This window comes from Ipomoea triloba, chromosome 6 (genome assembly GCF_003576645.1).
Source record: "Ipomoea triloba cultivar NCNSP0323 chromosome 6, ASM357664v1".
Lineage (NCBI taxonomy): Eukaryota > Viridiplantae > Streptophyta > Magnoliopsida > Solanales > Convolvulaceae > Ipomoea > Ipomoea triloba.
Window position 1 is genome coordinate 20,274,488 of NC_044921.1, and position 11,479 is coordinate 20,285,966.

An 11,479-nucleotide genomic window follows, 5' to 3' on the forward strand; every position below is an offset into this window, starting at 1 on the left:
CAGAATGTATCTTTCATTATAATTAAAAGATTTTATTTGATTTAAGAGTTTTAACTTTAATTTACCAAAAAAAAAAAACTCAATCATTATTCGGAAGTACACACTAAATAAAAACTGTAAAACATATCTTATGACCTTATCTGACAAAAAATCACAAGAAATAAATCAATTTAAATTGTCCATAACTGATCATCTCAACCCAAACAAGTTTTTACTCAACATATGTAAAAAGGTTTTAACTTTTGTATATGTGAATATGTAGCTGTAGTTTTATGAACATTAACGTCAAGTTTATAGGCAACATTAAACTTGATACTCGTACAAATGTAAACATGCTTTCAAGTCTGTTTATCATATGGACATTCTTTTAATTGCTAATATTTTTTCTTGGAAAAAAAACAAAACAAAACAAGAACTATCTACCCTCGATTTCTAACCAAGCATGCCGACATCTGACTGCCTCTTGACGAACAACTCTCTTGGGGTCATCAAGAGCTTTTGATATGGCTTGCAAAACCTGAAAAATGACAGCATGAAATTTGACTAAAAGTGGGTATAGCAGAGCTGATGAAATTCTTGATTCAGAATTACTCGATTCGAGTGGGCAGCCAATATTACGGGAAGTTAGTATAAGATGTTTCCTTCTCCCTTAACAAAATTAGTAAAATTACTAATGACAATTAACATAGTCAATGTGTTCATTAGATAAGCCAGTTTCTCAGTTTCTGTATGTGATTTCTATGTAATCTGTTTTCAGCAAATTCTGATTAGCATTTTTCATGGAACCTAACCTCTTTTCTCAAAGGATATATTCTTGATTGGGGTAGCCCTGACAAGGCAACAAGACACTGAATTGCTGTTTCTCGGACTACCTGAAAAGTTCGAGCATGACAAAATGATTGGAAACACACAGATATAGGTGAAAGAATGTAGAATTAAGTATGGGAGAAAGATCGGAAAAGAGATTTGAAATGTGCAAGGACTATGCCTACCATCATATGGGGATAGGAAACGAGGTTATTAAGTTGGTGGACAATGAGATGCGCATTTTCTATAACAGCTTCTTTTCCTGCAACAGTATGATGTAAAACAACCGGGTGAACACACAAGCTCTGATACCATGTTATAATTTAAAATTGGGTCAAGGTCACTCAATTGGGCTATAATGACATGGGCCAAACCACACTGAAAGATTGAATCCAACTAATTAACTAGTCTAACTCATGGCTTTTTAAACCCATATGTATATTTTCAATGTGAGACTCTTAACACCAAATTTTATGCACGCACAATTGCGTACTCGACAACAAAATCATTTTCTGCATAGCAAGATAGAATATTGTAACAGGGCATACCATTTTTATCCATCAATATTCCAGAGAGGACTAATAAGACACTGAAGATTATATCTTTGTCAAGAGCATCCTTTTGCAACATGAATAGGCAATCTACTAGCACAGGGATAACCTGAGAACAAGGTTCCAAAAAAATTTGCAAGAATTAATTTGCAGTCAATCACAAAAATGATTTGGCTTTGGATATATTGGTATTTGCTTACCTTTTTGGCATCACTCACAACCGCAATGAGAGGAGCACCAGATATCAAATGTGAAAAGGCTCGGTATAGCAAGGATCTGAAACCAAAAAGAGAGTTGATAAATCTTAAGCAAAGAAAATATAATCACGCAGTGAATCCCTCGGCATCAAGAGAGCTTGGAACTAGAAAGAGAAAACCAATAAACTAACAGTATGTATAAAGATGAATTATATATACGATATTAAATTATTAGGTCCATGATAAGTTCTCAATTCATACCTAGTAGTTGGTGAATCAATTTCCAAAATCGAAGATAATAATATAGGCAACACCATGTTGTAAAATCGCTGCTTATAAAGTGGACGAACAGTTGCATGATAATTTCTGTTCAAACAAGCTTCTGAATCACTCATGAGAACATGAAATGCATCTGCAGCAGATTTCCTCAAAGAGATCACTTTCAGCTCTTTGTTGTCTTTCAACTGACCATCCAACTCTTCAAAGGCCCCAACATTTCCATTTGAAAGTATGCAACTCACAAAAGTGCTAGTAATGTCTTTTATCTTCTGATGACCACGCATAAGTAACCCTTTCCCAATCCAGGCCAATCCAACAAGAGCATGAATCTTATTAGACACATCACAACCATATATCCTTAGACTGCTGAAATCTATAGCACTACCATTGTCCAGGGTGGAGCATTTATTTCCATCATAAAAATTGCAGGAAATCCAAATTTCATTGTTAAATAACACATCTATTGCTTCTTCCAGATTACAATTTTTTATACTGGTCTCTAAAGGTAGTTTGTTAACCAAAGATCCCAATGCCTGAGCTGACGGAATGTGACCTTTGAGGAGGGTCATTAGAAATAACTGCAATAGCAGTTTAAGATTTGGTATGTGAGTTTGAGGGCGCAAAGCTATTATAACTGATGCAATGAGTGAGATAATACATTCATCTCTGCAAGAAATTCCTTCCAACATGCTAGTAAGTTGTCCTCCATTGGAGTTGAGTGGTGTAGTATAAGGCTTCAAATCCTTCAATGAACCTGAAGAAATTAGGTCAAAAGCTTTTTTAATAATTCTCTCCTGGTTTTCCTCTGAACAGCTGGCTACAGCATGCTTCAGTGCAATCATTATTGCATCAAGAAGTTCCTGATAATGAATACAAAAATCCACTCACAAGTCAACCACTATTGATACTATCAATATGATAGAAAACTAAAATCCATAAAATTTTAATGTTATGAGCAACAGAGTGTTGGATACACCCATTCACTTACACTTTCCTGAAACCCAATGCTGGAATGCGTACTTTTCTCAATCTTTTCCAAAATATTAAATGCAAGATTCAATGAGACTTCCTCAGAACCTCCGTTGTCATGAAACCTGGACACATAATAAATTACTTCACACTAGTTCTAATTGTATAGTAAATATGGTTATTTTGAAATAAGAAGGAAGAATGCAAACAAATACATTTATAGTTTTAATCAAAGTGTATCCATTCTGAATCAAAATAGCTGGGTCTTGTTTACTGTTAAGTTTGATTTTCACAATGGTTTAAATTTAAAATCTTGAAGAAAACACGTCATTTTTGTCCGTTGGAAACTTCCATGACTGATTAACAAACAGTAGCCAGCTTCAATGGAGCCTTTGGACATTGTTAGACAAGTATTTAGCAAAGAAACATAAAAATAACTGACAATGAATAAAAGATAATACTAATTGGAGAATTGGAAGCACATATATGACTGTAAAGAAATAATGAGGTTTAAGGTCCAGCAGGTGGTAGAGAATTACCGCAAGAGCCTAGTATTTGTAAGCTAGGAGGGATATAAATGAGGTCTAGAATCTAGATCATGGCTATTCTTTCTACATGTGATAATTGTGAGACTATGACTCACGTTACCCTAAAACTCTTTAGTTTACAGTGTGTTAAATACAGAAATTTGATAATTCTTCATTTCCTGACACTCCTTAAGTTGGAGCACATGCAATATCTTCAACTTGCATTAAAAGGTCAATAATAATCTTCAATGAACTCATACCAAATCCTGATCCTTGAAGCTCAAACTAAAAACTGAAGTGAAGTTGAAAATAGTAACTGGAAACTGAAATTGGAATTTGAGAAGTATTATATTTGGAGAGAAAAACCTTGCACTAATGATATGTACAGAGGTACATACAGCTATATATGCATGTATATCAGAGCCACAGTCACATGACTAAATGGTTGAGAGGATATAGTGGCAAGATGGCAGCAGCACATTTGTGAGAATATAACAGCAAGGCAGCAACAAATTTAAAAATTGACGGTTACAGAGAATAGCATGTAGAGACTGAGAACAACTGCATACCAGGGAAGGACATTCCTAGAGTAACAGTCCAAAAGCGGGATTGTCAACTCAGTTGATTTTACATTCTCACTGACCTGTCATAGCCCATGTTAAAAAATAATCACAAAGACAATAATGAATAAAGAACTGGGAGGTCGGAGACGCATGTTAAAGCAATTGCTGGGTATGTAATGATTATTTTCTTTCTAACACCTCATGTACATAATATTATCTAGCAAATTTTGGTGTTTTGCTACATGTTACACTGGTATATTTGTATATCTAAGACACCTCATTATACCAGCTTACTGTAATGGTTTCAAACAATATACGTACAAATATCTGAGACAAATTGTCGAATAGTGTCTTGTCCAATTCCTGAACTGCTCTGTGCATAAACTTCTTCCCAGTCATTCCAATATCAAAAGTTGTTTGTAGTTTGAGTGTCAAAGGCACAGTAAGGTCATTAGAAGATATCAGAAAACCAATTTTCTCCATGACTACACTTTCAAAGCTCGCTACTTTCTCATCTTCACAGGATTTATCAACATAGAAGCCAATATCTACCAAAGCTTTCAATGCAGTTTTCCATAAAAATGTTTTGTTGAAATCAGTAGTGATGACTGACATCAATGTTAACAAAACGTTCTCAAAAATGGGCTTTGGCACCTGAGTGAAGCTTCCCGGGAACATTGCCAGAGTTTGCAAACCTTTAACTACATTTGAAAACAGAGAAGTGGTGTTGTTAAAAGCAGTTGGCTTAAATAAACCAGAAAGTGAGAGAAGTAGAGAACAGACATTGTGTTAGCTAAGGGCATTCCATATACCTCCATAGTAAACATTAGTGTTTGGAGTGCTTTCCACACTAGTTGTTTGCAGAAGAGAAATTAAAGAATTGCTCAATGAAGTAGAGAAGCAACATAATATGCAGCACCAAGCCATACTAAGAAAATCAGGAATAGGTGTGAGACCATCACAGTTCAACACCAAACATCTGCATGCAGACAGTAGTTCGACAGAGAGATACAAGGCTCCAAAATTGAATCTTCTAGAAAGAACAACGCTATCTTTAGATGGAATTTCAACTGAAAGCATTAGAGCATCCATTAAGCTAGTAAAGAAATTTTGGAAAACTGCATCACAAGAAGCAAAAGAAGATCTGGCAGACGCCGAGAGAATACAACCAACTGCATGCAATCGCTGTTTGTTCTGTGCAGAAGCACTGTCAAAATCTTTTAACCCATTCAATGAGTTCATAAATGTTTTTATGTCCTCATCAGCCAGGATAAAACTTAAGAATGAACCATTACTTCGCTGAATAACCATCTGAAGCAGCTCAAGGGCTTGAATCATTATTTCACTCTCTTGAAAACCTATACCGTCAACTAACTCAAATTCTATTGACAAAGTGGATTGTGGTTTAATGAATAAAACATCTTTCAATGCAGACCAAAGAGCTTCAAAATACTTTGCCATTCTATCTCCCCCATATTTCAATGTGCAATAGCTAAGGTACTTTAGAGATTCAACCTGTTTCCATGAAGAGTTAAAAAGTAACAATAAAAAATAATATCAACTCCAACTTCAAATGACAATGTTTAACTGTTAGTTGAACTAACCTTTGTTGACGGCAAATCAGAAGATAGTTTCTCAAGAAGTAAAGGAATTGCATACGGTTCAAAAAAAGGTGTAGACGCAAATGCCAGCTGGAAAACATAAAAAATGAATAAGAAAATGAAAATAATAATAATAATAATAATAAGTATGTTCATGTAGCCATTAAAGCAAATCCAAAACAAAATGCAATAACCATATATTAAGTATATAATAAAGGATTAACTGTGCAAGCCCTACCAAAGATATGTGCCTCCCTATGTCTTATGTGGTTGGTTTCGAACTAAAGGAACATACCCTGCTTTGTGGGGCAGTGGGGCTATTGGCACTGGTGCTCAGACTGTCTGTGAATCCTATTCATTTGGTATGGACAAGTTTCTAGGCATTTTGTTCACAGGTCCTACTCTTTGGACTTCAAAAGATTCCTTTGAATTGGAACCCTTTGCCTAACTTTTGTGAACTAAAGGTACCTTTCTAACAAAGAGTACAAAACTGACCAGTGACCATTTTCAAGGCTTTGCTCTTTAGCATAAAACAATTTAAACAAATAATGCAAGTTAAAATCAACAACCATACATCAAAGATTAGGTGATGAAATCTCTTGATATATATGTATCAAGCCATATTTCTGGGGGCATATCCTAGGCAGATTAACAAATTGAAGGTATAAGTTCCAATCAGCACATGCCTCAAGCCCTCAACAAATAGATCTAATATGTATTCATTATGATGGCTCAACCTTCTTGTAGAACCATTTGTTGGACTAACTAATATTTTTCCTTACAAGTAGAAATATCAATAAAGGAAGCACAAAGTACAATTGTGTTTCCAAATGGAAGCCTTAATGTTAAAATATAGTACATTTAAGTGAAGAACATACCATCAGTGCTTGCGAGAGCTCCTCCCTCTTTATATCAGCATCTTCACTTTTTGACTGAATATCAAAAATAACAAAAGCAGCAGCATATGAAAGATGATAAGTACAAACTGGCAAACACAGACATAACCAGAACCATAAAAGTGATCAAGCATTAAAATGTGCTTTGACTTCACAATTGTGGAAAATATATTTTAAGTAATAGAGAGATGAATATTTACAAAATAAAGTAAGATTGAAGTTTAATGATCTCACATGTGTAAAATGAATAGGGAAGTAACATCCAAGAATCTCAAAAAGATCCTCTGCATAACTTGCAAGTGACCCAGAAGAATGAGGAAATAATCGTGCTAGAGCTTCAAAAATCCTAAATATGAGCACCAAGCATTGCGGATCCTTTTCTCCATCAATCGATTCACAAATTCCATAAACAAGGACATCACCCTAGGACACCATCAGAAAGGAGAAACAAAATCTTTATGTTTTCTGATTAACTGCAAACATCTTATGGTTAGAAAGAATCAGTTCAGATATTTGATATGGCAAAAAAGAACTTCAGATGTATCAGTGGATGCCACAGTAAACCTAAGCCTCAAAAGTTTAGAAGCATCCAAAATTAACAAGATAGGAACTCAAAGCATTGCTCCTGGATTATTAAAAACAGTTTTTACAAGTACTTCAGGAATCCAAGTGTCAAGCCCAGACCAATAAGTGAGAGCATTCTGCTTGGCCATGGGACAAATGATCATGGAGTCATTGGAGTGAACCTTTAATTGGATTAATTACACTACTCAAAAGTTTTTTTCTAGGTCTTACTTAGGCCTATGGCTAATTTCCTCTTATAGTGATCACTAGACACCCCAATCTACAATGCCGGACTAGAGTCCCATGCAGTGTCAAACCAAGTGTCAACTTTTGGACATAGAATCATAATTTATGGTCTGAATCTGGATGGGGCAGATTTACTATAATGGTAATAAGGGTTATAGGAAGATGAAAGCAGATACTTCTAGCATTGCAATGTAGGATAACTTAATTTAAAGAAAATTAAGAACTTAAATTTACAGTTATTCTGTCTATGGCACAACCACAAGGAAAACAGTAAAAAGAATCACAGTGAACTTACCAACGGCTCAACTGCATCAGGATGGCAATTTAATAGGCATTCCAAAATTTGAAAGCAGAGCTGCAAGAATGATATGCTAAGTTCAGAAGGCAGGTTTAGATAGCTAAATCCATGCCAAATGTTTAATGAGGAGAGGTTAGCCTGCTAGGATTTGATAGACAATCAACAATGCTTAAGTGCTTAACCTTACTATACCTTCCTGTCATGCTGTCCCAAGGACTGCACTTGCATGTTCTCCAAAAAAGATTGTGCAGCAGCCATTGCTTGACTCTGTGTGACCATGCCAACATCAACTTTCCTCCTCAATAGCGCCAAACAACCAACTAGAGCACCACGCAAAGCTTTCCAATCTGCCTGATATGAGTAAAACATCATATATCGAACAGAATTCAAATGATAACTGACAGGTGTAGTTGGTATGTAACACGAGATATTCAAAGAAAAAAAAAAGACAAGAACTGGAATTAGTTTGGTTGGAAGCTAGAAATAATTTAAAAGAATCTTTCTTATTATTATACTAGATTGTTCTCTCACCAGCCTCTCTATGAAGAATCCTATCAAGCTCTGTATAGCAGCATCAGTTAAAGGCTTCAATGATAGTTGTGTCAATAGTTCCCCGAGGAGGAGGATCCCTGGAAGAAACCATGTCAAATCGAAAACATAAAAGATTGAGAAACAAAGTAATATGCATGCCTTAAGAAATGAAAGGAATACCGACACAACCATCAATAATTACAATAGAGTTACATTAACAGCTCAACAAGGCTTATATGTGAGACTCATAGGCAACCATAGTTAAAAGCATAGAGATGTTTATATTCATATCATATATATAGTGAAAGGTGATGCAAATCATTAAACAAGATCCAGCCAATTCCTTTGTATTAGCCAACCTTTACAATCTTTTTTGACAAGTATTATGTTATTCAATATTGGCACGGAATAATATATCTTGTTAATTCATAATGGGACAGTAACCTGCAAAGCCCCAGTGGATTAATAGATAGTACCCAGTGAGCACCAAATATGGGAAATTACAAAATCACATATATGAAAAAGAAAATAATGCTTTAGGTAGCAGATGAAAGTAATTTATACTAGCAAAAATGAATAATAAAGCTAGAACTTGTGATACCTTTGGTCCCTTGGTATAGTAGCAATTCCACTATTTCCACCCAAGTTAAAACTTAAAAAGTAGACAAGAATGGTTCCCAAAACTATTGCCAAATTGTTGAATGAACAAAAAGGGTCCTTCAGTTAGAGTTCCATTAGGGAACCTAATGAAAATACCATGTATGTCCAATTTACAATATTGTGTGACCATTTTTGTCCAGTTTTTGAGCTTAAGAGAGAAAGCTGAATTGCCAATATACTGAAGTGGGAAGTACACATCCGTATTGTTTTTCTATTTTCAATTCTTTTCTAAGCAAGGTCTAACTATGTTGATATCAGTGAGATGTTACCAATAATCCAATGGTTTCCCCAAAATAAACCTAAAAACTTATAAAGATCAAGGGGGGAAAAAGAGGTACCTCTTGAGCGGATGATGGTATCAGTAGTTGTCAAATACATCTCCATCTCTCTAACCTATAAATTAAACATCATCTTAATTCCCAAGCAATGACAAGTGCACATACACATTTGCAATGTATAGGAGAAGAGTTCAATAAACATACCAGCTCCTCTAGAGTCAACAAGTCATTTTTCACAAGGGCAGCAATAGTGTCTACAATTGCAGCCTGTAATCCAAGCACACATTACAAGAGCACAGCATCATAAAACAGAATATAACTGCGCATACAAGGTAGTAAACGCAACTAGCAATTCGACAATTGAAGATTCTTAGACAGATTAATATAAGAACCAAAAAGGAAAGGTTAAGGTTGTGAAATATACCCGGGCTAAATGTCACCTAAATTGTTTGCAATATCAAAAGCGAGGAAAGGATAAGCTAAGAAAAGAAAAGCAAAAAAAAATGAGCATGAACCTGTTGAGCTGGAGAGGTGGATGAACTAACGTACGACTCAATGTGCTTTACGCACTTGCTTGAATTGGCCATCCGTAGAGAGAGCGAGAGCGAGAGCGAGAGCGAGAGCCGAGAGGGAGTTCAGAGGGTTTAAGCAAAGAGAAGTGATTGAGGTTTAGGATTTTGCGAGGGTTTCTGGAAGGAATTTCTCGGCAGCTGTAAAAAACGGCCAGAAGCTGAGCCGGGAACGGGAACAAGTGAACAACTTCCTTCCTTTACCGTTCTCGTTTTTGTTTGAGTCATTTCCACTTTTTATGTTATTGGGGCATTGTCAATTTCATCTCAGTGGTTTTCTTACCGTTTTCATCAATTGAAGAGGTCCGACGAAACTCATGTGAGCCACATTACAAAGCCAGTCATGGCTTTCACCGGACCTCTTAATTGGATGAAAATTTGTAAGGAAAACCACTACAAAGAGTAAAGGGCATGATCAAAGCATGAAAAAAATCAAAATACCCCTCTTTTGGACGATTATTTTGGCGAAAATTTTAATGGTGGACTAAAAGTGACAATGAATAAATAAGACTGGCCGTAATGTTTCAAAAATTAATAAAGTGAACTAAAATTGACAATGTCTCAATAACAGTAGAATCAAAAATGAAAATGACTCATTTTGTTTTATTAATTTCTCTTCCCCATTCTTAAATTTGCAAAAAAAAAAAAATAAATAAATAAATAATAAAAAAAATCTTTGTATAAACTCATAACAATAGCATTAACAAATACTCCGTATATATTTAACAGTTCTACTATGCATACTCTCAAATTCTACTTTCTTACTTCTACTTTTTGAGGTGACAAAATATGATTAGTTTTTTTTTATGTGAGCTGCAAAAAAGTGTCTACATCAATAATATGAGAATGAATAAAAGTTTGAAGTATTTTTCAAAAAAAAAAAAAAGTTGGAAGTATAAGATGAGAGTTTACCAATTATTCTTCAATATATAAAACACAAATGTTTAATTAATTCACCAAATAAAAATGAAGTACGATATGCTTGGACCTTGGAGCCTATCAAAATATAATTAATGATTATGATAGTTATCATCTTATTTGTTTTTTGCAACATTGCTATTAGACGAATCATAACATTGGATATGTAATTTCGCTCATATATAATAATATAATAACTCATAAAGCACGTAAGATATATGTAATAGCTTACAAATTATACAAGAAGTGTAAACGCACTAAAAACGTATTGTATGACGAGCTTAACTAATAAAATATTAAAATTTAATTTAAAAGAATCAAACTTACGACATTCTGATACAAAAATCAAACTTAACTAATATAAATTGTCAACATTCGATATATAAATGGACACTGAGTTCACCTTACAAAATAGATCCGGATCCATGGTATAACTATTCATAGTCCGCTTACTTGGCCACCAATTTGAGGGCTTTTTCTTTTTCTTTTTCTTTTTTTTTTTTTGCTTTTTTTCTTTTTTGCAAGGGAAAAAGATTACATAAAACTCAAACATTCAGCTACAAAAGTTTTTTTCTTTTTTTGGGTTCAAGGATGTAAATTGTAGCTAAACCAGAATCATACATCATCCCAATATCTGACACAGATTCAATCCCATCCAGCCGGAACAATATAACTTTAGAATAGCACAGATTCTAATTCTATTCTATCAAACCAAACAACGATCTCAGAGAAGTCAATATATACTTTATATAGAGCCTATTGTACAATGCATAGACTCACTTCAAGTGATACAAAAGTTGTTCCTTCTTCCAAACATGTTTCAAGTCTCCCGTGGCATAAAAATGCTTACAAACACCTCTACCTCTGAATCATGGACGTATGCAGAGCAAAAGAAATCAAAGAATCCCCGCGAATGGAGCTAACAAGAGATCGAAAATAACGAGATTGGCACGTGTATATGCAGGAGCCACCGCGATGGATTCTGCACTACTATATACAAAAAAAAAAAAAAAAAAAAAAAAAAA

General features: G+C 34.7%; 2 protein-coding genes across 4 annotated transcripts in view; both read right to left on the minus strand.

Annotated features, from left to right (window-relative positions):
* Positions 1-186: 186 nt before the first annotated feature.
* LOC116022721 (MMS19 nucleotide excision repair protein homolog) lies at positions 187-9,736 on the minus strand. Of its 2 annotated transcripts, XM_031263569.1 has the most exons (19): positions 9,483-9,736; positions 9,172-9,234; positions 9,028-9,082; positions 8,030-8,127; positions 7,691-7,849; positions 7,496-7,555; positions 6,625-6,813; positions 6,373-6,426; positions 5,498-5,584; positions 4,706-5,408; positions 4,215-4,594; positions 3,900-3,973; positions 2,823-2,928; positions 1,817-2,694; positions 1,559-1,634; positions 1,356-1,467; positions 993-1,069; positions 792-872; positions 187-517 (listed from the first exon to the last, which is right to left on the minus strand). In XM_031263569.1, exons 1-19 carry the CDS (start codon positions 9,552-9,554, stop codon positions 416-418), a joined length of 3,426 nt encoding a protein of 1,141 aa, XP_031119429.1. In that variant the 5' UTR covers positions 9,555-9,736; the 3' UTR covers positions 187-415. The 2 variants fall into 2 exon arrangements, with proteins under 2 accessions (XP_031119429.1, XP_031119430.1); XM_031263570.1 differs by lacking the exons at positions 9,028-9,082; positions 9,172-9,234; positions 9,483-9,736 and having other exon boundaries at positions 7,691-7,845; positions 8,030-8,133.
* A 1,442-nt stretch (positions 9,737-11,178) lies between these two features.
* The window catches only part of LOC116023239 (lysM domain receptor-like kinase 3), a 6,103-nt gene continuing 5,802 nt past the window's right edge, over positions 11,179-11,479 (minus strand). The window contains exon 12 of one of the 2 annotated variants that reach the window (XM_031264228.1): positions 11,179-11,472. The gene's annotated coding sequence lies outside the window, so the exon portion shown is untranslated. The remainder of the gene's footprint in view (positions 11,473-11,479) is intronic. The other variant, XM_031264227.1, reaches the window with a different exon arrangement.

Bases quoted from the DNA above. Each gene is read 5' to 3' on its own strand.
- LOC116022721 (XM_031263569.1), bottom strand. From the start codon at position 9,554: ATGGCCAATTCAAGCAAGTGCGTAAAGCACATTGAGTCGTACGTTAGT. The intron at 2,929-3,899 runs GTATGCAGTTGT...TTATGTGTCCAG, and splicing joins TCTAGGAATGTCCTTCCCTG to GTTTCATGACAACGGAGGTT. The intron at 2,695-2,822 runs GTAAGTGAATGG...ATTCATTATCAG, and splicing joins GCATTGGGTTTCAGGAAAGT to GAACTTCTTGATGCAATAAT.